The sequence below is a fragment of the Oncorhynchus clarkii genome, chromosome 13, assembly GCF_045791955.1.
Source record: "Oncorhynchus clarkii lewisi isolate Uvic-CL-2024 chromosome 13, UVic_Ocla_1.0, whole genome shotgun sequence".
Taxonomy (NCBI): Eukaryota; Metazoa; Chordata; class Actinopteri; order Salmoniformes; family Salmonidae; genus Oncorhynchus; species Oncorhynchus clarkii.
The window spans coordinates 33,932,532-33,959,467 of record NC_092159.1 but is presented as its reverse complement, the minus strand read 5'-3'; the positions used below and the strand labels follow the sequence as shown (position 1 = coordinate 33,959,467).

At 43.1% G+C, this 26,936-nt stretch overlaps 1 protein-coding gene across 1 annotated transcript in view; it reads left to right on the top strand.

The window, feature by feature from the left end:
* The window catches only part of LOC139364572 (protein FAM171A2-like), a 79,237-nt gene that overhangs the window by 18,049 nt on the left and 34,252 nt on the right, over nt 1-26,936 (top strand). Inside the window, exons 2-3 of the mRNA XM_071101413.1 lie at nt 4,127-4,354; nt 20,640-20,732. Of these exons, the coding sequence (XP_070957514.1) occupies nt 4,127-4,354; nt 20,640-20,732 (321 nt within the window). The remainder of the gene's footprint in view (nt 1-4,126; nt 4,355-20,639; nt 20,733-26,936) is intronic.

Below are 26,936 nucleotides of genomic sequence, written 5' to 3'. Positions count from 1 at the left end.
TATTGGAATGGAGGAATACTTATCTTCCTATTCCAAGGCCACCCTGCTGCTCAGCTTCCCTCAGCCTTTCCTGAATGCCCATCTGCAGAGGGAGGAAAGGAAGGAGGGAGAGAGAGAGTGATAGAGAGAGGGAGATTGGAAAAATAGAGTTACCAGAGAGGGAGTGAGGGATGGATGGAGGGAGAGAGAGAGGTACCAGATAGGAAGGGCAGGGGGGAGAGAGCGGGAGGGGCTATTCTCATTGACGAAAGTTGAAGGAGAGGCACCGCAACGAGATTTTAATTGGCATAATAGGTACATACACTTTTCAATTTATACATCATGTCTTTGCCTTACCTTTCGTTGTAGCTGGCAACATGACATTCTTGCTTCTGCTGATCTAATTTACTGTAAACATCACAGTAGCCACTAGCCAGTAACTAAGTGTAATAGAGTTAAGAATGTGCCATAAACTCACTCCAGAGCTAGCTGGAAATGTCGCGGGTGGAGCCATCAAACTGTTGGTACGTTGTCAAGGAGGGCGGTCACGTGTGTTGCGAAGCATAGGATCACTGTTTCGAGCCCAGTATGGGGCAATTGGACAGTGGAGGAAGCTAAGCAAATTGATGCCCGCAAGCAACTTTTCATCTAAAACATAATGCTATTAAACTCTTGAATAATGCAACCAAACCATATTACACTCTTGAATGTTGCAACAATTAAAGGTTTTATTTCTTGTTCGTACACACATGAAATTAGCTTGCACAGCTGGCTTGCTAGTGCTAGCTAGTAACGTTTGCGTATCAAACATGAATGTCGACGCCTCTCGTAGGAATATAAAGGTACAGTAACTTTATCATATAGTGTCGTTCATAGTATAATAGCTACAGAGCTTGCTAGGTAGAAAACTAAACAAAATTATTTCTGCATTCTCCTCCACTACATAATAATAGCTGCATTACCTAGTTAGCTGAATGTTGACATTATCTAACATTAGCTGAATGTTGACATGATCTAATATTAGCTGAACCATAGCTAGATAGCTCTTAGGCCTACTACTTCAGCGTGTTACATGAAAGGTTCACCCATTTTGACAGTTATATTGTTTTTGTGCATCTCTGAGTGATGTTCTATTGATTCCCTAGGTCATTTCCTGTTTTCATGTGTATCTGAATTTTTTGGCGTTCAAAGCTGGCAGAAATCACACCGGTATATAATGTAGCACTGTGATAAAGTCACTGTCACTACACTGGAAGTTAGTGTTGGGTTTGAGCTAGCGCCCAATAGACTCCCATTCCCTACTCGAAGGAGAGCGCTCCTTGTCCCAGAATAGTCCAGAATGCAACTCGCAGCCCTTTGGCGTAGCGTGGGCAACATTTCCGATCTCCTCAATAGTTTATCTGCCGTAGCGAATGTTGGACTCCACTCTGTGAAGCACATTGACCTGCAGGTTGAACATGTTGAGATTGTTGACTCTTAATTTGATAGCTGTAACAATCGCCTAAACAAACTGCACAAACTAGCTACTTTACATGCTAATATTGCTTTTGGTATTGTGTGTAGCTAATTTTACCAGCTAGCTAGACAACCTTATTATAACGCCAAAATTATATATTTTTTTGTCACAAAAAAGTTTTTTTCTCACATTAGTGTTATTTTACACTGTAAATTAAAGGAATTGGCTGGTTTTGGGTGGATTTTTCCTTTAAGTTACCTTACAAACCAGGCTTAATTTTTTTATAAATATCAAGGAAGTCATTATATGATGCAAAAAGCTAATTGCGACTGAAAACATTGATCATTCCCAGGGGAGTTGATGAGCTTCATGCTTGCATAGCTAGCTAGATAATATATTGCCTGGATGGTGGCTCAGTGCAGCCGAAGGGACGAAAACACATTGAGATTCTTATACAGTGAGAATTTCAGAATGTAACAGCCAGCTACTGCAATCTCGTGTGAAATTGCAATAAAACAAGTCTCAAATATAATGTACATCTCTAAACATTTCAGTTGTTTCATAAACATTGTTGTGCTATTGCTATTTTTACTGCACCAGTGTTGGGTTCAACGAGACAATTCTGTTTACATTGCCCTGCTTGGGGAGGGGCGAGTGTTGTGCACAACTTCAGGAGGTAGCGGTCGAGACGTGACAAGTTTGTAAGTTTACATTACAGTAATAAGTCCATTCTCAGGATTTTGTTTGATACCTCTCGAGAATATCCTTCAACTTTCATCAATGTAAAAAGGACCAAAGTGATAGGTACCTGTAAGCCAGTTCAGTGTCAGGTTTCATATTTCATTTAATTTGCATCTCATTGTATTTCCTGCCATGATTTCAGCCTTTTAGTTCTTGACTTTGTATCCCCAAATATCAATGAGGAACTCTCAAGAACCCCAGCTTGCTGCATTGGCACAATAAGTAATATTCTGCCTCACACTATATGGTGGACCACCAACAACCTACTGAAGTCACAGAGGAAACGTTTTTGTAATGTGGGCACGTAGAATAGGATTTGAGTACCTCTATTGAGTACCAGTTCATGCAGTGTGATTTCCCTTATAGCTTCATGTGGGTTGTTGTGTTTGTTGATTCATGTTATATGTTAATTATGGAGATGATATCATCTTCTCGGTATGGCACCATGGAATCACTGGGCCTTGTCCTTCATGCTAGATGGAGCTGCCAAGTGACCCATTTTCCCAACATTCTTTTCCGGGGACACCAATCGAGCCAATTGAGCCATTGACCCATTTAGAATCAAAGTAGTTTTCTGAAGGACTCTCTGGAGCATGTGAAAATGTGAACTGGGTTTTCTGAAGGACTCTCTCTGGAGCATGTGAAAATGTGAACTGGGTTTCCTGAAGGACTCTCTCTGCAGCATGTGAAAATGTGAACTGGGTTTTCTGAAGGACTCTCTGGAGCATGTGAAAATGTGAACTGGGTTTTCTGAAGGACTCTCTCTGGAGCATGTGAACATGTGAACTGGGTTTTCTGAAGGACTCTCTCTGGAGCATGTGAAAATTTGAACTGGGTTTTCTGAAGGACTTTCTGGAGCATGTGAAAATTTGAACTGGGTTTTCTGAAGGACTCTCTCTGGAGCGTGTGAAAATGTGAACTGGGTTTTCTGAAGGACTCTCTGGAGCATGTGAAAATTTGAAATGGGTTTTCTGAAGGACTCTCTGGAGCATGTGAAAATTTGAACTGGGTTTTCTGAAGGACTCTCTCGGGAGCATGTGAAAATGTGAACTGGGTTTTCTGAAGGACTCTCTGCAGCATGTGAAAATGTGAACTGGGCCATTCAGTGGTCTTTTGAATGGGCTAGCGTACGCACGCACATACACACACGATTCTGAGAAGCACATAGTGTTAGTGTTACCGTGATACAGACTATGTAGGTGGTATGTTGAGAGTCTATCACAGCCAATAAAAGCAACTGTTAATTGCAACATTTCTGTCAATAGACCTTGGACTGTGTGTGTGTGATCTTATGATCATGAGAGAGGATGTTTTCCATGGAATATATTCTTGAACTCAATAACTGGAATTGTTCTGAACAGTTTTGAGGAGTATGCCTGTATGATCCAGGTCATCACCATGGGTACTAGAAAGCACATGGTCATTGCAGTGGAATCAGCCAGCCATTCTGCCCCTCCAGACAATTTGGCTGGGGTTTGGAGGATCAATCGATTCTGATGGCAGAAGTCCCAGCATGTCCTAATAGGGTCGGGCACTAGACCACTAAACTCTATTAAATGCTTTTTGATCTCATGGTTAACAACGATGAGTCATCATGACTTGTCAGCTGAGAACTAGAACACCTGAACAGAGACGAGCTTGCCTTGTCATTTGCTTTATTTAGGGCAAGATGACACTTGAATTTGTTATTTAAGAACAACACATTTCCTATCGTTAGCTACAAGGGAACTTAGAAACTACAACCCAACTATATGTGAAAAAGCAGAACAATCTGTGTGCTCTCAGATTGAAATAAGAGTTCATTGTGGAACTTGTATGATGGCCTACAAGTTTAGCCTCCAACTTTTAATCAAAACCAAACAATACTTTTGTGCATTCATTGCAAATTATCCTGTAGGTTTCTGATTTAGTTTGAATAATTTAATAATTCTCGCTCCTGTCTCTCCACAGAGGTGCTCATCAGAGTCCAGGTGTTCGACAACAGTGACCTTTCACCTCTGGCAGAGGCTGCAGTGGATGTTTATGGGAACCAGTCTACCTTGGCATCCAGCAAGGCTGGCAAAGATGGCGTCGTCATGGTCACCTTCCTGTACCGCCCTGGCTCCTGGGTCATTGTCACGGCAACAAAACAGGGCTTTGTCACTAACTCCGCCCCCTGGCATGCCAGCCGCATCCCCTGTGAGTATTGTGTTTCATCCCTAACTATCACCTTTTCACCTCAGGAATGGAAAGAATGTAGTGTTGTTGTGGTTTACCACCATTCCATCAGTCTTATTCATACTACTTTGTGAGGCCACGTTATGAGAACTTAATCCTCACAAAGTTATATTTTAAATACTGATGGCTAAGCTATGCATTAATGGATGAATTACAATACTAATTACCAGAATCCTTTGGGACATTTGATGGAATCAGAGGCCAGGATGTCATCATAAAGGAATGTCCAACAAGCCTTCTATGCCGATCTGTCCTCTGTGGGGTGTGGACAGTCCTATCCAGTTGTCAAATTCCTCACCCCATTTCCCCTCCATTGCCGCCTCCTCTCTGGGGCCACTGCCAGGGTGTTACCCCTGCGTTGGCACACCCCAGATGACTCCCACCGTCTGCAGTATATCTGTCTCCACCAGCCCACCCCATCTAACTCAGTTGTTGCTGTAGTTATATCCCACCCTCTGAGCTGCAAATTCATCCGTAAGGGAAAGAGCTGTCCTGTTGGCACTAGCAGCTGGAAGCCACTTAGCTGTTAGTGCTGGTCTACTTTTAGCATTAGGGCCAAAAAGGAGTCCGGGCCTGTATGAATTGTATGTTGTCCTCCACCATCCACCTTTAAGACTTAAGTAACCCCACTGCTGCATCATGGGTCCTGGTCAAAAGTAGTACACTATGTAGGGAATAGGGTGCCATTTGGGATGCAGACCATGTCTGTGGTGTTAGTTTTATTTTTTTGCGTCTCCTCTCTGACATGGCACTGGTTCGTGGGGGTAGAATTGCATGGATGCCAATGCAATCATGCCATGGATAGGGCTGTGACAATTTTTTAATAACCGTGTAATCGACGATGCATAGCTGGAGCCCTGAACACCGTCATGAAAATAAAATAACCGTCATAACTGTTTTAATATAATAAAAATAATAATAATAATAATAATAATAATAAAATCTATTTCATATTCAAGTCGACAAACTTTACCCAAAAGCAGCAAAGTAAAAGTAATACTGGTTTACATCTAACAGCCTATCTAAGGACAAACGAGAGGAAGACATACTAGCCAGTTTTATAATTTTGTGTGGTGGAACAAACAGCTAACTAAAGGCGGAATGTCCGGGCAATCAAAAAGATGACACGTTGGGCACTATCCAGATTATCATACCGTCATACGTTTCTGTACCATACCGCTTAGATTTGTTATAGTTATACATAACTTATAGTTAGTTATAAGCGGTGGTGTAAACCATACTGTTTTTCTTAATATCCCGGTATACGGTATAAACTGTATATCGCTCAAGCCTACTGGGCAGTATCCAGATTTTCATACTCTTAAACCGTTTCTGTACCATACCAGGGTATATGGTATTACTGAATGTGCAAACAAGGAGTGCTATAAAAACATATACTGTATATATATATATATACTATTACAAAACAATTTAGGCAACAGGAATCTTTACTCAGGAGAGGTTTGAATATCTCTGCTGTAACAAAGAAGCTTGATCTTGACATCTACCCACTTAGCTAGCAAGTTAGCAAACCAAATGCATAGCTGGTTCCCTGAGCTGGAAATTATTTATTTGACACATCTTAGATTTCTTATACTTATACTTAATTTATAGAGTGCTTAATTTGACCCGGATCCTGCCGGAACAGATTTTACTTAGTTTGTTCCGGCACCTATTTGCCAGGACCTCTCACGGCACGATTTATAACTTTTTTCACAGTTCGCACTATAAAACATTCTAATAAAAGTGATCAGATTTTAGTCAAGTTGTCTCCTCGTTATTTCTTCCTCCCCCAGAAAAACCATAATGTCAAAGCGCAGGGATCCTTCTGTGTAATCATCCTATCCTGCCACACTGATTACAGACCTGCTCTCATATTTCCACATGGAGGTTATGGGGAGGGCCGGTGAGGTAAATAACTGATCTTGACACAGGTAGTGATGATCAGCTAGTGAAGAGGTCCCTATGTAATCTTGTCACTTAGCCTAGGCTAGTCATCTTCCTACTGAATATGAAACAAAAAAAAATATTAAAAAAATACATATCAAGTTTGATGAAATTTTAAAGTAAAAAAATCAAGAGAAAGATGGTGAATCGAACCCGAAACCACCTCGAGAACTGTCAGTGTCAGAGGAGAGAAGTGAGGGGCAAACTGCTCCTGATTGCGATGCCTTAGCTAGCAGCGCTGCTAATCCTGCCAGTTCAGCACCACCACTGGCACCTCCACTAGCTAGTAGGCCTACTAGCGAGTCAGACTCGGTGGGAGAGGGGGACAGGGAGCTGGACAGTGAATCTACTGATGAAGTGCTCAGAGCAGGTGCAGTTTGGATGGAAGCTCAGTTCAAGAGCATAACCCCTGGCTTTTCATGCAAAATTCAAAGCTGGGCTGTACAACATGCAAAAAGGTACAGTAGGGAACTTGGGTCTAGAAAAGACTGGAGGGATTAAATTAGCAAAAGATTAGGTGGAATGTACAGTAACATCCTCTGCCGCCGACGTAAAAAAAATAAATGTTTTTGAACATAGCTGAACCAAGGTAGCAAGCATTGTAGACAAGGCTAAAGAGGGTACCCAGCTAATAGTTAATATTCAACATAGAAAAACAGACGCTACAGACAGAATCTTTCGAACAGCCTTACAAGGAGTCTGAACATCATGGCTTTGAGCAAGAAACTAACTGTTAGGAGTTAAATGGATATGACATGGGTAGAGTCACTGTGGGAGATTTTGAAAACTAAGGTAGAAACACATTTTTCCTTCACAAACTTATTCTGTACTGTGAAGTTAATCTGAATATGCGCTTCATACTTCGTGGTGATTTCATTGAGTCCTCTGACTCTTGGATGTAATCCTCCATGGCCTCGGCCTCAGCCACCGACAGAGGATAGATGCGTCTGCGTGGAGACGCTGAACCCGCAAACAGGTCAATGGCACAGTCCCAGGGGCGATGAGGAGGAAGATAGGTGTCGCGGGTCTTGAAGAATACCTCGCGCAGGTCCTGGTATACCTCCGGGATGTTGGGCTGAAGTGCAACCGCAGGACTCTCAACTGACGTGAAACCACAGGGAATGGGATTTGGGTGGCCAGTCTGTGATTCTCATCCTCGACCATGAGATTTTGGGGTTATGGTGTTGAAGCCGAGGGAGGCCGAGGATGATGAAGATGGAGTACTCACTCTTTCCCCAGGAGGTGGAAGATCACGGGACCATCCCTCTGCTCTTGTGGATCCCGGATTAGGAAGTGCCGGACATCGCTGGAACTGGTGCCCTCCTTGACCACAACACAGACAGAGCCCCAGCTGTCTCCGTCTTCGCCGCTCCGCTGCGGGGATGATTATGACCCCTTCCTCCATCGGTTCAGGCTCTGATCGAGTGTTCACTAAGGGAGGGAGAGAAGCGACGAGAGTACCGACGCTCCCGAAGAAGGTTATCCAGACGGATGGCCATCGCAATGAGTGCGTCCAAGGAGAGCTTGTCATCTCGACAGGTAATTTCCGTCTGGACCTCTTCGTGCAGACCTCTTCTGAATGGCTCATTCTATCCGCTGGATGCTGCTACTGTCCGGAAGGTGAGCGTGTACTCGGCAGCCGTCTGGTCCCCCTGTTTTAATTGGAGTAGGGGCTCACCTCCCTCTCTGCCCTCCAGGGGATGATGGAAGACACATTTAAACAAAGCCATGAACCCCTCATAAGAATCCCATTCCAATGCCCACCCAGTCAGCGTGATGTCAGGTGACTTCGAATGCTGGAGGGGAAGAGCGGGAGTAGAGCGGGAGTAGACGTGACACCGGTACCTCAGAGCCCCCCGGATAACGCCCTCTCTCGCACTCACTATGTGTTCCGGGACCTCCCGATCTACAAATTAAACAGAGTACATTGTTAGTGCACCCCAACCTCTGATTCCAGGGTTGGGTACAATTACATTATAAATTGGAATATTGGAATAAAAAGTTGGCGTTGGAATATACATTTCCTTCCTGAATTAACTGAATTGAAAAAGAATACTCCCAAACCATGTTTGATCCCTTCACTGTTCTGGCTCCTTACCTTAGACGGTGGTGGGAATATTTCCTCTTGTTTCGTCTTAATTCATACCCCAATGCTATTTGAGTTCTGAAAGCATCTGTTGTCACTCGAACAGCCAGGCGGATTAATCCAGCACACATTTCTTGTTGATAGTCTCTCTGCGACCTCCAAGCTTTTAAAAGGCCAATAAGCTTTTAACTGCCATTCATTTGCGGGCGGAGAGCTGCTTCAGAAGGGATGGAGCGTTACTGTAGCTCTTTCCTCCATTATACCAACTGCAGCACAGCACCTTTTTGTTCCAACGCTTTTTTTTTACCCCTCTGATACGGTAGCCTACATTCAATGACATATGGTCATAATGATTGAATGAGAAACAATGTTCATCCAAGTGGTAAACCTCTTTCTTGTATTTTTGTTTTTATTTTTTTGTTTTCTGTTTTTGTGTTTCTCCTTTTCACAAACCTTTTTAATTGCTCTTCCATTTCATGCCTGCGTTTGTCCCCAGCCGTTGTTGTCTCTGTCAACAAGTTCTCTCCACAGAGCACACACACTGTCAGCAGACTTAACATTGTAATTATGGGTATACAGAAATAGACAAACTTCAATGTTCCCAAGTTATCCCCCTGGGCCCTGCCTATTACCCCAATTACGTTTCCACGGATTCTGGAATCATTCTGAAGTGAACTGGATTGATTAAATGATCTTCATTTGGAATATATTTCATAATATATTTATTCTCTATAGGTCAGTACTATAATCCCATTCTATTTAATTACAGTAAATCCATTTAAATTCCTGAGCCATTTTAATAAGGCACTGTATGGAAATTGGAGAGGGCTGCAGAGTGCTGACAACAGAACAGAATAATGTCTTTGATGTTTGTGATAATGAGGGTCTGTTTGCATTTCACAAACTTTATAGACACTTTTTTTTTTTCAGAAATCTGAAAAGAGATGCTAGCCTGGTCCCAGATCTGTTTATATAGTCAACTCATATGATCGTTATCATAGGGTAGGATTTGGCAAGACAGATACAAACATATCTGGGACCAAGCTGGAGATATACAGCCGTTTTGTCCCTATCACAATAACTACCATATACAGTGCCTTGCGAAAGTATTCGGCCCCCTTGAACTTTGCGACCTTTTGCCACATTTCCGGCTTCAAACATAAAGATATAAAACTGTATTTTTTTGTGAAGAATCAACAACAAGTGGGACACAATCATGAAGTGGAACGACATTTATTGGATATTTCAAAGTTTTTTAACAAATCAAAAACTGAAAAATTGGCCGTGCAAAATTATTCAGCCCCTTTACTTTCAGTGCAGCAAACTTTCTCCAGAAGTTCAGTGAGGATCTATGAATGATCCAATGTTGACCTAAATGACTAATGATGATAAATACAATCCACCTGTGTGTAATCAAGTCTCCGTATAAATGCACCTGCACTGTGATAGTCTCAGAGGTCCGTTAAAAGCGCAGAGAGCATCATGAAGAACAAGGAACACACCAGGCAGGTCCGAGATACTGTTGTGAAGAAGTTTAAAGCCGGATTTGGATACAAAAAGATTTCCCAAGCTTTAAACATCCCAAGGAGCACTGTGCAAGCGATAATATTGAAATGGAAGGAGTATCAGACCACTGCAAATCTACCAAGACCTGGCCGTCCCTCTAAACTTTCAGCTCATACAAGGAGAAGACTGATCAAAGATGCAGCCAAGAGGCCCATGATCACTCTGGATGAACTGCAGAGATCTACAGCTGATGTGGGAGACTCTGTCCATAGGACAACAATCAGTCGTATATTGCACAAATCTGGCCTTTATGGATGAGTGGCAAGAAGAAAGCCATTTCTTAAAGATATCCATAAAAAGTGTTGTTTAAAGTTTGCCACAAGCCACCTGGGAGACACACCAAATATGTGGAAGAAGGTGCTCTGGTCAGATGAAACCAAAATTGAACTTTTTGGCAACAATGCAAAACGTTATGTTTGGCGTAAAAGCAACACAGCTGAACACACCATCCCCACTGTCAAACATGGTGGTGGCAGCATCATGGTTTGGGCCTGCTTTTCTTCAGCAGGGACAGGGAAGATGGTTAAAATTGATGGGAAGATGGATGGAGCCAAATACAGGACCATTCTGGAAGAAAACCTGATGGAGTCTGCAAAAGACCTGAGACTGGGACGGAGATTTGTCTTCCAACAAGACAATGATCCAAAACATAAAGCAAAATCTACAATGGAATGGTTCAAAAATAAACATATCCAGGTGTTAGAATGGCCAAGTCAAAGTCCAGACCTGAATCCAATCGAGAATCTGTGGCAAGAACTGAAAACTGCTGTTCACAAATGCTCTCCATCCAACCTCACTGAGCTCGAGCTGTTTTGCAAGGAGGAATGGGAAAAAATTTCACTCTCTCGATGTGCAAAACTGATAGAGACATACCCCAAGCGACTTACAGCTGTAATCGCAGCAAAAGGTGGCGCTACAAAGTATTAACTTAAGGGGGCTGAATAATTTTGCACGCCCAATTTTTCAGTTTTTGATTTGTTAAAAAAAGTTTGAAATATCCAATAAATGTCGTTCCACTTCATGATTGTGTCCCACTTGTTGTTGATTCTTCACAAAAAAAATACAGTTTTATATCTTTATGTTTGAAGCCTGAAATGTGGCAAAAGGTTGCAAAGTTCAAGGGGGCCGAATACTTTCGCAAGGCACTGTATGTGTAAAACACAAGTTAAACAATAACTATGTGTAAACTGTTAATATACTATAACCATGACTCAACAATCTGAGAGAGGATGTGGGTCGGCCCTGCATCCTTTGTCCCCTTATGCTTTCAAACCCAAAACGCCTTCCCCCTTTGAGAGATGTCTCTTCAACAGTCTCCGTCAGTAGTGTTCTGTTCATCACTGACTATTCTCCTTGCATATTTTATTACCATCGGTCTAAGAGAAACAGCCTGGCTAGGCCATCCCCTCCAGCCCTTCCATAATCTGTGGTTGTCATGCAAGTCCCAGGGATGGATAACGCACCGCAATCACTGATACAGTTTCTTGCAAAAGTATTCACCTCCTTTGTGTTTTTCCTATTTTGTTGCATTGCAACCTGTAATTGAAATAGATTTTTATTTGGTTTTCATGTAGTGGACATACACAAAATAGTACAAATTGGTGAAGTAAAAGGAAAAAAAGGACTTGTTTTGGAAAATAAAAAACGGAAAAGTGGTGCGTGCATATGTATTCACTCCCTTTGCTATAAAGCCCCTAAATAAGATCCGGTGCAACCAGTTACCTTCAGAAGTCGCATAATTAATTAAATAAAGTCCACCTGTGTGTAATCTAAGTGTCAGATGATCTGTCACGTGATCTCAGTATATATATAACAGTTCTGAAAGGCCCCAGAGTCTGCAACACCACTAAGCAAGGGGCACCACCAAGCAAGCTGCACCATGAAGACCAAGGAGCTCTCCAAACAGGTCAGTTTGGAGGTACAGATCAGGGTTGGGTTATAACAAAAATATCATAAACTTTGATCATCCCACGGAGCACCATTAAATCCATTATTAAGAAATGGAAAGAATATGGCACCACAATGAGCCTGCCAAGAGAGGGCCGCTCACTAAAAATCACAGACCAAGCAAAGATGGCATTAATCAGAGAGTCAACAAAGAGACCAAAGATAACCCTGAAGGAGCTGCAAAGCTCCACAGCGGAGATTGGAGTATCTGTCCATAGGACCACTTTAAGCCGTACACTCCACAGAGCTGGGTTTTACGGAAGAGTGGCCAGAAAAAAGCCATTGCTTAAAAAAAAAATAAGCAAACATGTTTGGTGTTCGCCAAAAGGCATGTGGGAGACTCCCCAAACATATGGAAGAAGGTACTCTGACTAAAATTGAGCTTTTTGGCCATCAAGTAAAACGCGATGTCTGGCACAAACCCAACACTTCTCATCACCCGAGAACACCATCCCCACAGTGAAGCATGGTGATGGCAGCATCATGCTGTGGGGATGTTTTTCATCGGTAGGGACTGTGAAACTTTATTAAATTAAATTCTTTAAGAATTTAAGGAATGATGGATGACGCTAAATACAGAGAAATTCTTGAGGGAATCCTGTTTCAGTCTTCCAGAGATTTGAGACTGGGACGGAGGTTCACCTTCCAGCAGGACAATGGTCCTAAGCATACTGCTAAAGCAACACGCAAGTGGTTTAAGGGGAAACATTTAAATGTCTTGGAATGGCCTAGTCAAAGCCCAGACCTCAATCCAATTGAGAATCTGAGAATCTGAGAATCTGTTAAAGATGGCAGTACACCAGCAGGAACCCATCCAATTTGAAGGAGCTGGAGAATGTTTTGCCTTGAAGAATGAGCAAAAATCCCAGTGGCTAGATGTGCCAAGCTTATAGAGGCATATCCCAAGAGACTTGCAGCTATAATTGCTGCAAAAGGTGGCTCTACAAAGTATTGACTTTGGGGGGGTGAATAGTTATGCACCCTCAAGTTTTCTGTTTTTGTGTCTTATTTCTTGTTTGTTTCACATTAAAACATATTTTGCATCTTCAAAGTGGTAGGCAAGTTGTGTAAATCAAGTGATACAAACCCCCAAAAAATCTATTTTAATTTCAGGTTGTAAGGCAACAAAATAGGAAAAATGCCAAGGGGGGTGAATACTTTCGCAAGGCACTGTATGTTTTATTGTGCAACGAGACGAGGTGCCTCTTGCTTGCAGCTCTGATTGACTCAGCTGAAGTCAGGAGGCCAAACCTGAACTGAACACATCCTGGAAGGATGGATGATACAACTGATGTCTCGGAGGCATTTTAGCATTGTTTTATTGTAATGTTCACTCTCTGTCCCCTAATGTGGATTCTCGCTCTCTCACTTTTCCATCTCCACCTGTCTTTCCTCCCCACCCCCCTTTCCTTCTCCCCTGTGTCAAATGCACCCGTTTTTTTATCCCTCTGTCACAGTCTTTTCTGGCTCTGGCTCTTGTCTCTCCCCCCATCTGTGCCTCAGGCCCAATGCTGTATATGCTCTGCTCTGACAAGCAGTCACCTTTCCTTTTTTTCTGCTTCCCATGGTGGAGAATATTAAGCACTTTGGGATCTGTGTGTGTGCGTGTGTGATCTCTGAGTGTGTGTGGTGTGCGTGTGTCCGTTTGCAATCTGTGCATGCCAGAAAGGGGTGAATGCCCAGTTCTCTCAGTTAAAGCAGCAACTGTGAACCTGGGGTGGGGTAACCTGCCAGGCTCACTCTAACAGTAGCTCCTAGCTGTTGGAAAGCATCCACCCACTCAAAAGGGCATACTCATACAGCCTAATAATTCAAGCTGCAGGGAACGGTGTAAACTGCATGCTGCATCGACTTTCTTTCTAAACCACAGTGACTGCAATACAGACATCTGCACACAAAGCGTTCCCTTTATCGAATGATCAGCATTTAACGTACAGTACACAGTCTATATCTTTCCAAGCTGTAGACATATTGTGCATCCAATAAAATAAAATAAACAATGATCATTTGAATTATTGTATTTTTAGCTCTTGCAGAATGCATCAAGCAAATTATAACTGTATACCAATTGACCAATGCAGATGAGTGTGCACTTGGTTTTACTGTGAGGATCTGTGCAATAACAAAATTCACAAAAAGCGTGAAAAATGTTTTGAGTCCTTGAGTACATGATGCCTCTGCTGCTGCCTTATGCACACAGACTTATACACTGGGGAGAGCAAGTATTTGATACACTGCCGATTTTATTGTATGACATAAGTATTTGATCACCTACCAACCAGTAAGAATTCCGGCTCTCACAGACCTGTTAGTTTTTCTTTAAGAAGCCCTCCTGTTCTCCACTCATTACCTGTATTAACTGCACCTGTTTGAACTCATTACCTGTATAAAAGACACCTGTCCACACACTCAATCAAACAGACTCCAACCTCTCCACAATAGCCAAGACCAGAAAGCTGTGTAAGGACATCAGGGATAGAATTGTAGACCTGCACAAGGCTGGGATGGGCTCCAGGACAATAGGCAAGCAGCTTGGTGAGAAGGCAACAACTGTTGGCGCAATTATTAGAAAATGAAAGAAGTTCAAGATGACGGTCAATCACCCTCGGTCTGGGGCTCCATGCAAGATCTCACCTCGTGGGGCATCAATGATCATGAGGAAGGTGAAGGATCAGGCCAGAACTACACGGCAGGACCTGGTCAATGACCTGAAGAGAGCTGGGACCACAGTCTCAAAGAAAACCATTAGTAACACACTACTCCGTCATGGATTAAAATCCTGCAGCGCACGCAAGGTCCCCCTGCTCAAGCCAGCGTCATGTCCAGGCCCGTCTGAAGTTTGCCAATGACCATCTGGATGATCCAAAGGAGGAATGGGAGAGGGCCATGTGGTCTGATGAGACATAAATATAGCTTTTTGGTCTAAAATCCACTCGCCGTGTTTGGAGGAAGAAGAAGGATGAGTACAACCCCAAGAACACCATCCCAACCGTGAAGCATGGAGGTGGAAACATCATTCTTTGGGGATGCTTTTCTGCAAAGGGGACAGGACGACTGCACCATATTGAGGGGAGGATGGATGGGGCCATGTATCGCGAGATCTTGGCCAACAACCTCCTTCCCTCAGTAAGAGCATTGAAGATGGATCGTGGCTGGGTCTTCCAGCATGACAACGACCCAAAACCCACAGCCAGGGCAACTGAGGAGTGGCTCCTTAAGAAGCATCTCAAGGTCCTGGAGTGGCCTAACCAGTCTCCAGACCTGAACCCAATAGAAAATCTTTGGAGGGAGCTGAAAGTCCGTATTGCCCAGCGACAGCCCCAAAACCTGAAGGTCTGTATGGAGGAGTGGGCCAAAATCCCTGCCGCAGTGTGTGCAAACCTGGTCAAGAACTACAGGAAACATATGATCTCTGTAATTGCAAACAAAGGTTTCTATACCAAATATTAAGTTCTGCTTTTCTGATGTATCAAGTACTTATGTCATGCAATAAAATGCAAATGAATTACTTAAAAATCATACAATGTGATTTTCTGGATTTTTGTTTTAGATTCCGTCTCTCACAGTTGAAATGTACCTATGATAAAAATTACAGACCTCTACATGCTTTGTAAGTAGGAAAACCTGCAAAATGGGCAGTGTATCAAATACTCAAATACCCTACTGTAGCTCAGGGGGTACATCAGTAGCAGCAACACCCTGCTTCTTCTCAATAACAGATGGGCATTAGCCTGATTAACCCAGACTGAACACTGTTCTTAATGGTGCATTCAGGGTTCAGTCTGGTTAAACCAGGCTAGATAGGCACTGGGCGCTGCAGCTTACTCATGTGTCCTGGAGAGTAGCAAGCACTTGCTACAGATTCAGAGGGTCCAGACAGCCCAGGGCTATACTGGTCAGTGGGTATAGTCAGATCCCACATTCTGGAGAAAACGATGTCCAAATGCCACACAGTTGAGTTGTCATTCCTGCTGATGCTGAGCCAAGTAATGAATGCCAATCAATAAATAACCTTACTCTATTTCCCAAACTATGGGGCTCGTCGGTCACCCCAAAACTCAGTCCTGCTTTCAACTTCCTATTACAAGTTGTGATAGTACGGCTATTCCCAAACCCCCCAGAGTTACGTGCAATGCCGTCGGGGGTGCGCCAAATAGATTTTCCAACGGGGCTATACATTTGGGAGATGTTTTTCTCTCGCCTGAGTAGCCTCGTTTCACTGCCATGAATCAAATTAAACCATCTAGTGTTCAGTGAAATAACAACACAATGTCAAATACAGGTAACACAATCAAATAATTAACATCCAATCACATTAACCGTTACTCTCTTGCGTGAATTCCACTATCTGTCCGTATGTAGCCAAACGTAGCTGCTGCTCATTCCGTTTGTTTGAAAATTGATAAATTGGTTAAAAAAAAGTAAGGCCTGCGTCCATGGAGACACATACAGTGCCTTGCGAAAGTATTCGGCCCCCTTGAACTTTGCGACCTTTTGCCACATTTCAGGCTTCAAACATAAAGATATAAAACTGTAATTTTTTGTGAAGAATCAACAACAAGTGGGACACAATCATGAAGTGGAACGACATTTATTGGATATTTAAAACTTTTTTAACAAATCAAAAACTGAAAAATTGGGCGTGCAAAATTATTCAGCCCCTTTACTTTCAGTGCAGCAAACTCTCTCCAGAAGTTCAGTGAGGATCTCTGAATGATCCAATGTTGACCTAAATGACTAATGATGATAAATACAATCCACCTGTGTGTAATCAAGTCTCCGTATAAATGCACCTGCACTGTGATAGTCTCAGAGGTCCGTTAAAAGCGCAGAGAGCATCATGAAGAACAAGGAACACACCAGGCAGGTCCGAGATACTGTTGTGAAGAAGTTTAAAGCCGGATTTGGATACAAAAAGATTTCCCAAGCTTTAAACATCCCAAGGAGCACTGTGCAAGCGATAATATTGAAATGGAAGGAGTATCAGACCACTGCAAATCTACCAAGACCTGGCCGTCCCTCTAAACTTTCAGCTCATACAAGGAGAAGACTGATCAGAGATGCAGCCAAGAGGCCCATGATCACTCTGGATGAACTGCAGAGATCTACAGCTGAGGTGGGAGACTCTGTCCATAGGACAACAATCAGTCGTATATTGCACAAATCTGGCCTTTATGGAAGAGTGTCAAGAAGAAAGCCATTTCTTAAAGATATCCATAAAAAAGTGTTGTTTAAAGTTTGCCACAAGCCACCTGGGAGACACACCAAACATGTGGAAGAAGGTGCTCTGGTCAGATGAAACCAAAATTGAACTTTTTGGCAACAATGCAAAACGTTATGTTTGGCGTAAAAGCAACACAGCTCATCACCCTGAACACAACATCCCCACTGTCAAACATGGTGGTGGCAGCATCATGGTTTGGGCCTGCTTTTCTTCAGCAGGGACAGGGAAGATGGTTAAAATGGATAAGAAGATGGATGGAGCCAAATACAGGACCATTCTGGAAGAAAACCTGATGGAGTCTGCAAAAGACCTGAGACTGGGACGGAGATTTGTCTTCCAACAAGACAATGATCCAAAACATAAAGCAAAATCTACAATGGAATGGTTCAAAAATAAACATATCCAGGTGTTAGAATGGCCAAGTCAAAGTCCAGACCTGAATCCAATCGAGAATCTGTGGCAAGAACTGAAAACTGCTGTTCACAAATGCTCTCCATCCAACCTCACTGAGCTCGAGCTGTTTTGCAAGGAGGAATGGGAAAACATTTCAGTCTCTCGATGTGCAAAACTGATAGAGACATACCCCAAGCGACTTACAGCTGTAATCGCAGCAAAAGGTGGCGCTACAAAGTATTAACTTAGGGGGCTGAATAATTTTGCACGCCCAATTTTTCAGTTTTTGATTTGTTAAAAAAGTTAGAAATATCAAATAAATGTCATTCCACTTTATGATTGTGTCCCACTTGTTGTTGATTCTTCACAAAAAAATACAGTTTTATGTCTTTATGTTTGAAGCCTGAAATGTGGCAAAAGGTCGCAAAGTTCAAGGGGGCCGAATACTTTCGCAAGGCACTGTACCAGCTCTACTGGTAGTACTGATACTAGTACTGCTACTACCTGCAGTACTACACCTGCACCTGTCAATGACACAAGTTGTTCTGCTTCCACGAGCTCATCCAATGCTATCATCAGTAATTATACTTCTGTTGCTAGCCCAGCTAGCATGGACACTGACAGTTGTGAATCTGATGCAGCCGATGAGCTGCTGCCCCCTTAACCGGGAAAGCATCAAACAACAGACAGGGTCATTGGACCATTGAAAAGGCGCAAATATGATGAGAACTGGATTGATTTGGGGTTCACTTATATTCGGAGTAGTGCCTTTCCTCAGCCACAGTGTGTTATATGTGCAAAAGTACTATCTCACAACTCGGTGAAACCTTCACTCTTGCGCAGACATTTAGAAACGAAACATGCCAATTTCAAAAATAAGCCACGGAAGTTTTTTGAGCGAGAATTAAGATGACCTTTGAGTAGTAAGTCATGTATAAAAGCAACAGATACCATTAACAAGAAGGGGCTAGAAGCTTCTTATATGGTGAACTACTGAGTGGCTAGGACCGGCAAGCCCCATACTATTGTAGAGGACTTGATTCCTACTGCTGCCGTGGATATGGCTGGGAAAATGCTGGGGGAAAAGGACAAAAAAAACTATACGGACAATTTCTTCATCAAACAACACTGTTTCACGACGCATCAGTGACATGGCAGCAGATGTTTTGAAACAAGTACTGCTTCGCATACAAGCCAGTGAATTATATGCGTTACAACTGGACGAGTCAACAGACGTGGCGGGCCTGGCACAGCTCCGGGTATATGTCTGTTACAGCTGGACGAGTCAACAGACGTGGCGGCCTGGCACAGCTCCGGGTATATGTCCGTTACGTTTATGGGGGGTCAATTAAGGAAGACATCCTCTTCTGCAAACCACTGGAAACCAGGACAACAGGAGAGGATATTTTTAAAGGACTGGACAGCTTTGTGACATCAAATGGACTTTGGTGGTCAAAATGTGTTGGTATCTGTACTGATGGCACACAAGCCATGACAGGAAGACATAGTGGAGTGGTAACGCACGTGCAAGCAGTTGCTCCCGACGGCACTTGGGTACACTGCAGCATCCACCGAGAGGCTCTTGCTGCCAAGGGAATGCCGGACAGCTTGAAAGATGTTTTGGACACTACAGTGAAAATTGTTAACTTTGTTAAAGCAAGGCCCCTGAACTCTAGTGTATTTTCTGCATTATGCAATGATATGGGCAGCGACCTCGTAACGATTTTACCATATACAGAAGTGTGCTGGTTATCAAGGGGCAAAGTAGTGACACTTTTTTAAATTGAGAGACAAGCTTAAAGTTTTCTTTACTGACCATAATTTTCACTTGTCTGACCGCTTGCATGATGACGAGTTTCTCACACGACTGGCCTATCTGTGTGATGATCTGAATCTAGGATTACAGGGACTCTCCACAACTATATTCAATGTGTGGGACAAAATTGTGGCTATGATTAAGAAGTTGGAGAGTCCCTGTAATCTTTTCTGTCTGCATTAACAAGGACAACACACAGGTCTTTCCATCAATGAATGATTTTTCTGTGTGCAAATAAACTCAAGCTTATGGACAAGGTCAAATGTGATTACAAGGATGGCAACAAAAAAAAAACATTTGAGAGTGTGCTGACCCTGGTGCTGGAGGTTGAATGTTTGAAGGGGTATAAAACGTTTGGGAACCACTGGTCTACACCCTTTCGAGATATAATCCAATACATGTAACTCTCTTGACCAGCAAAGCATACACATGTCAGGAGTGTAAAGACGGCACACATCCTTCCACACCTCCTGAACACAGGCGAAAGGATAGAGAGGCTTGTCAATGTCAAGAGTGTTTTGAATCCATCCTGAGCGCTTTCCCTCTGGGTGGATTTCAATGCCTCGTCACAATCCTCTTTTCAAAAAGAAGCTCAGATGTTAACGAACGGAGACTGTTATTGCTCATTAACTCTAGTGGACTCGGGTTGCAAACACACACACACACACACACACGAGCACACACTCCTTACAATCTGACTTTCAGAGAGGGAACTCTCAGGTGGGATGCACCAGGATTTCCTTACCTCACTATACATAAAGAGTATACTCTGTGGACAGCTGAGGAATGAGGTGGCCTGGTTTATTTATCTAACCCCACGCCAGGTGCATTGTTGTCTTGCTGCATAGCTGGAAACACTTTGTGAAGGGAGAAATGTAGGTCATGACTGTCGCTCTGGGTTTGATAAACATTGTTTTGTTATGACTGGGGGGGGGGGGTGAGGACCATAGAACAGCAGTCAACAGAGACAGGTGTCTGTCTGATTGATGACTGATCTGTCATAACTAACTCATGTTGGTTTTGTTTCTCTCTTTCTCCTCTCTCTTTCCCTTTTCCTCCTCACTTTTCCTTCCTCTCTCCTTTTTCCTCTCTCTCTCTCTTTCTTTTTCTCTCTTCTCTCTCTCTTCTCTCTTCTTTCTCTCTTCTCTCTTCTCTCTTTCTCTCTTCTCTCTCTCTTCTCTCTTCTCTCTCTCTCTCTCTTCTCTCTTCTCTCTTCTCTCTCTCTTCTCTCTTCTCTCTCTCTTCTCTCTCTCTCTCTCTCTCTCAGTGTATGCTACAGTCAGCCTCTACTTGCTCCCCCAGCGGCCTGCCACCCTGATCCTGTATGATGATGTAGTCCAGATCCTGCTGGGATCCCCAGGTGAGTCTCTACATACTATACCTGCCTGGTCCTGTATTTGGTTCTGTATGGCTCAGTTGGTAGAGCATGGCACTTGCAGCACTGGGATTGTGGGTTTGTTTCATGCCCCCCCCCCCCTTTGTGAACTGTATGCACGCATGACTGTAAATCACTTTGAGTAAAAGCGTCCTCTCAATGGCATATACAAAAATGTTAAATAAATACCTGTCTCCACGCTATACTTACTGTCTACTTTTACATATCTCTCCTCTTCTTCCAAAGGAAAATATCCATTACAAAATATCTGGCTTGTAACTTTTCAACTCTTCTCCATATGGCCTTAGATCAGTAATCACACATTTTGAGGGCCCAAATATATTTTCACAGTGGACTGTTAGCGTAGTAGCAGTGCTTGATATAACACATAAAGCATAGCATTAAGTTCAGTGCACAGACAGGACAGATACTGTATTATGGCCCTACTATGGCCACTGGGTGTCCGGCATTGCAATCAGCCCTCAACCGTTGAGGAAATGCTTCCTTTGAAATCAATGAAAGCTGCTTCACTGCCCGTGTTGCTTTCACGTTGCGTCACGTCCAATGACAGTGTTCAAGTTCAAAGATCGGCAAGGTAAAATGTTCGATGTCTGGCCTCCCGAGTGGCTTAAGTGGTTTAAGGCACTGCGTCGCAGTGTTGCGGCGTTGCTACAGCCCGGGGTCATTTTTTAAAATAAAAAATCTTTGTTCATTTTATCATGTGAATTGAAATAATGATGTCAGAAGATGCTACTTCTACTAGCTAGCTAGCTACATTGACTAGGTAGGTTCAGGACAACCACCTAGCAACAATATAAAAGTGCATTATGCAGAAATCGCTCCGCCATTTCCTGGTTGCTAAAATTCAGTTTATGTGACAAAACAGGCCCAGAGAATCATTGTACCATCTAAACTGTTGTGAAATATATTTTCAATAACTCAAAATATTGCATTTTCAGCTTTTCGAAGCTTGGCGTACAAAACCGAAAGTAAAATAGGCAAAAACAAAACTTAAGAATGGGAAGCACAGAAATAGAGCACATACTGTAGAGCAGATCTACCACTTCTTAGACTTGTTTTCAAAGAGAATGACCGATCTATAACTCTTCAGAATTTGGTCAGGTCGCCCAAAAAGTTACATATTGTAGATTTAATGAGTATCTGTGAAAAACTGGACCAAAGCTATTGCACTTATGCACAATCAACAGTAGGCAAAATAGATGTTCTCCTCCTCTGCTCCTCTCCACTCTCGAAACAAAGCTCTGTGTAGCAGGTAAAATGCAACAGCAACACGCGTATAGTGGAGCTGAAGAGTAAGTGGCAGAACAAATGGAGCTTGCTGTCCTCTAACAACGCAAGCCTCTCTGTGTTCAAAGCCAGTTTCATCACTAGTACATCACCCGGCCGCTAAACTACAGCAAAAGAGAAACATGCTTTTATTGCCAAATCAGGTAATCGCAGCTCTTAGTCGTGTGTGTGTGTGTGTGTGTGTGTGTGTGTGTGTGTGTGTGTGTGTGTGTGTGTGTGCCTGTGTGTGTGTGTGTGTGTGTGCCTGTATGTGCCTGTGTGGATGGTGTGTGTGTACATGCATTCATGCTTTTGTGTGGATGGTGTGTGTGTGTTTATTACTCAAATCCAATAAAATACACTTGTAGCTTTCCACATTATTGATAGGGCCAATAAACCAGCAATACAGAAGATGAAGCACCCAAATTAAATCGACCTAGATACAACACTGTATCTGCCTCAAGGCATTTCTAGGCAAACCAAACAGGCTATAAATGTCTTCCAGAATTTACACCTGTTTAGCAATGGGCTGGGTGTAAAGTGCCTGCTTTGTTCATCTCTATGACATCAATTAAAGAAAGACCTGTAGATTCACCAGTCATAATTCCGTATGATTTTAATAATTGCTTTCACAGTGGCAGCAGTGCGTACTATTGTTGTGTTGTTATAGCCCACGTCATGGGATGTGATAGATAAGTCTCTGTTTAATGATTGCCTCTGGGGGTGAAAATCTAATTCAATCATATGTATTTTTAAAGCCCTTTTTACATCAGCAGTTGTCATCTAGTGCTTTACAGATGCCCAGCCTCAACCCAAAAAGAGCAAACAATGCAGAGGCAGATGCACAGTGGCTAGGAAAACAATCATGGGGATGTGGGGGATGTGTTTCGGGCAATGCTGGGGAGGAACAATACCTGATAATTTAAGAAAATAATGTTCTGTCTTTACCTCTATATTCCTCTTAAATATTCAGTATGAGGTGTTAGTAATAATCACAGTGTACACCTCCCTGTCTTCTCGCCCTTCTTCCTCATTCTCTTCATCTCTGTCAGTTTCTCTGCTTACGCCGACAGTACAGTGCTGTACGTGGTGCCACAGCCAAGTTAATTAAATATACAATCATGGCTTCATCCCTCAACATCCTGTCACCTTCCCAGTCCAATGAGGGAGCCAGGATGATGTAATCCGCTCCAACCAAGGCCCATCAGGAAAGCTGTACACGTGACACGCTCACACTTTCTCTGTAGTTCATGCTCTCTCTCTATTTCTCTCTCTTCATGCTCTCTCTCTATTTCTCTCTCTTCCTTTCTCTCTCGCTCTCTGTCTCAGACCCACACAACACACATTCTCTCTACTGTCTATCAACTGAATCTCCATACCTCCCCAACCTCCTCTCTCTTGCGCTCTCTCTCTCTCTCTTTTCCCCCCCTCCTCTCTGAACTGTCATGCCCAGGGCCCCTGACCCAGCAGTTTTCCCTTATCTCCTTAATGATCCCAGAATCTGGGACTGACTCGACTGTACAGTATGTGTGCGTGACAGGATGAGAGGCATTTATTGTGACTGCAACACATTGATTTCTGTACCAACAGCCTCAATGAGAGCCTTGTCTGTCCCCTTTAATTATGCCCCAGACAGCTTTCTCTCTTCCACTGCTCTTCCCTCTATCAAGAGGGCCTTTCATGACATAATTGACTACATATTACTCCCCCCCCCCCCCCCCCGTGGGGTTTTAGTAGTGTGTTGGAGATTTATGTGGCAAGGAGAGGCATCCTTTACTTGTTCAATTGATTTGGGTCTACCTGAGTATGTACAACTGTTGTACAAACTTACCCTACCAGACATGCCACCGCCAAATCCAGATAAAACTCCCTTCTCATCTCATATTGCTGAAATGAACAGCCAAGCTGGTTTCAAAAACCAGATAAAGAAACACCTCACGGCACAACGCCTCTCCCCTATTTCACCTAGATATTTTTGTGTACTGTATGTATTGATATGTAGGCTATGTATGCCATTTTTTATTTATTTATGTAGTTCTTGTCCTTGAGCTGTTTTTCTCTATTAATGCTCTGTATTATGTTTCATGTTTTGTGTTTTGTGTGGACCCTAGGAATAGTAGCTGCTGCTTTCGCGAAAGCTAATGGGGATACTAATAAAATGCAAAAAAAAATACCAAACCGGCTCCAATCACCCCTGTGTTCTTAGTTAGTTAGTCAGGTTGGAATACTACTTAATTATATCAGGGTGAGATACAGTTACACAACTCTCTTGTTAGTTACCCGTTGGAGCATCTGGCAACTTTTATAGAGGGACATGAATGGAGGATGTGGTCGTTTTGCTGACACGCTTACACGTACACACTTACACATACACTCTCTCTCACACAGGCTCTCACACTCTCCCACTCTCTCCCGCTCTCTCTCAATGCCTCCAGAGTATTCTTGCTCAGTCAGTTAAGCAGCAGTTCAGCACGTTTTCTCTGCTGTCTCTTTAAGCGGTAGAGCCGAGTAGCTCAGAAGGACGAAGCACGGTAGTGTACCACAGCGAGGGCCCTAGTAACAGGGAGAAGAAAGACAGTAGATCCCTGTGCTGATGGATTGGAAATGATGAGAGGCCATCTGAAAGTGCAGCTCTCAGCGCTAAGGCTGGTCACCATGGAGACAACCGGTGGCAAGAAACGAAAGAGTTTTGAAGAGGTGGAGGAGTGTCAATGAGGGGGGAGAGGAGCTTTTCAAGCTGTGTTTGACAAAACCCAAAATGCTGTCTTTGGTAGAATGGGATTGTTAGTGTGGCTGTGTACTTGAAAGCATGCAGCACGTGATTGGTGTAATTAAGCTCTGTAATCACAAGGTGTGTTAGGTATTTGGTCAACATTGTAGCCTGTTTAATTGTTATTCCACTCTGTGTTATTGACATTATGGTTGAAACGTCATTGCACAAGTAGTAGCAGCTACTGGATATCATTCAAGGACAGCCTGCAATAAAGGCATCATTGTACAACCTTGATATGTTTACCTCTTTTCTTACATTGTTTTTAAAGATGATTCAATATACGTTAACCACATAGCACGTCCACCAACCACATCCACCTCTACGCAGACGACACCATTCTGTATACATCTGGCCCTTCTTTGGACACTGTGTTAACAAATCACAAACCTCTAAATAATGCCATACAACACTCCTTCCGTGGCCTCCAACTGCTCTTAAACGCTAGTAAAACTAAATGCATGCTCTTCAACCGATCGCTGCCCGCACCTGCCCGCCCGACTAGCATCAATACTCTGGACGGTTCTGACTTAGAATATGTGGACTACAAATACAAATACCTAGGTGTCTGGCTAGACTGTAAACTCTCCTTCTAGACTCATATTAAGATACCCTCGTAAAACTGACTATCCTACCGATCCTCGACTTCAGCGATGTCATTTACAAAATAGCCTCCAACACTCTACTCAGCAAACTGGATGCAGTCTATCACAGAGCCATCCGTTTTGTCACCAAAGCCCCATATACTACCACTGCGACCTGTATGCTCTCATCGGCTGGCCCTCGCTACATATTCGTCTTCAGACCCACTGGCTCCAGGTCAACTATAAGTCTTTGCTAGGTAATGCTCCGCCTTATCTCAGCTCACTAGTCACCATAACAACACCCACCCATAGCACCTGCTCCAGCAGGTATATCTCACTGGACATCCCCAAAGCCAATTCCTACTTTGGCTTTCTTTCCAGTTCTCTGCTGCTAATGACTGGAACGAATTGCAAAAATCACTGAAGTTGGAGACTTACATCTCCCTCACTAACTTTAAGCATCAGCTATCTGCGCAGCTTACCGATCGCTGCAGTTGTACATAGCCCATCTGTAAATAGCCCATCCAACTACCTACTTCATCCCCATATTGTTTTTATTTACTTTAATTTTTTGCTCTTTTGCACACCATTATTTCTACTTGCACATCATCATCTGCACATCTATCACTCCAGTGTTAATTTGCTAAATTGTAATTACTTCACTACTATGGCATACTGTATTTACTGCCTTACCTCCTTACTCCATTTGCACACACTGTATATAGATTTTTCGATTGTGTTATTGACTGTACTTTTGTTTATCCCATGTGTAACTCTGTGTCGTTGCTTTTCGTTGCACTGCTTTGCTTTCTCTTGGACAGGTCGCAGTTGTAAATGAGAACTTGTTCTCAACAGGCCTACCTGGTTAAATAAAGGTGAAATAAATAAAAAATAACACTCACTCTATGCGTGCCCATAAAGCCTATATTTCTCTTTCCCTCAGAATCCCCCCCATTGTCATGTGGGTTCAGAACAGAGCTACTGAAACAGGCCATGTTTAAGTTGACTCTCCTATATTTTGTGTTGCGTAGCGTGTGTTAAGTCTCTTGGCTCAGATGTCATACTAATACGTTACTGGGGATGAATCAGTGTTACACACACTTAATTGGAGCAACATGGGAGGCTTAGTTATCCCCTCGACAGTCCTTTGGGGAAGGCATATTCAGGCTCTGAAGGTACTTTGCTATGAGTGGTTGTTAGCCAGTCGTAGGCCCTAGAAGTGTGTCAAAACCTTTACTCATCTGGTTGTGTGTCTTATCTGTGTGCTTCATGATAGAGACCATAGCAGGGATATCGACAAGGTTATTTCTCAGCTATGGCATTGAGCCTGATGTGTCCACAGCTACAGAAAAACCTCCAGGGAAGTCAATTGGTTGTCTCAAAAAATGGGGAAATACATAGTGTCAGCAGTAAGTGTCTGCAACCTAGCTAACATGAATCATGCTGTGATTCAATCACCGCATCCCAGCTGCACTTCTAACTCAAATGTCAAGCCTTTACAACACACACACACACACACACACACACACACACACACACACACACACG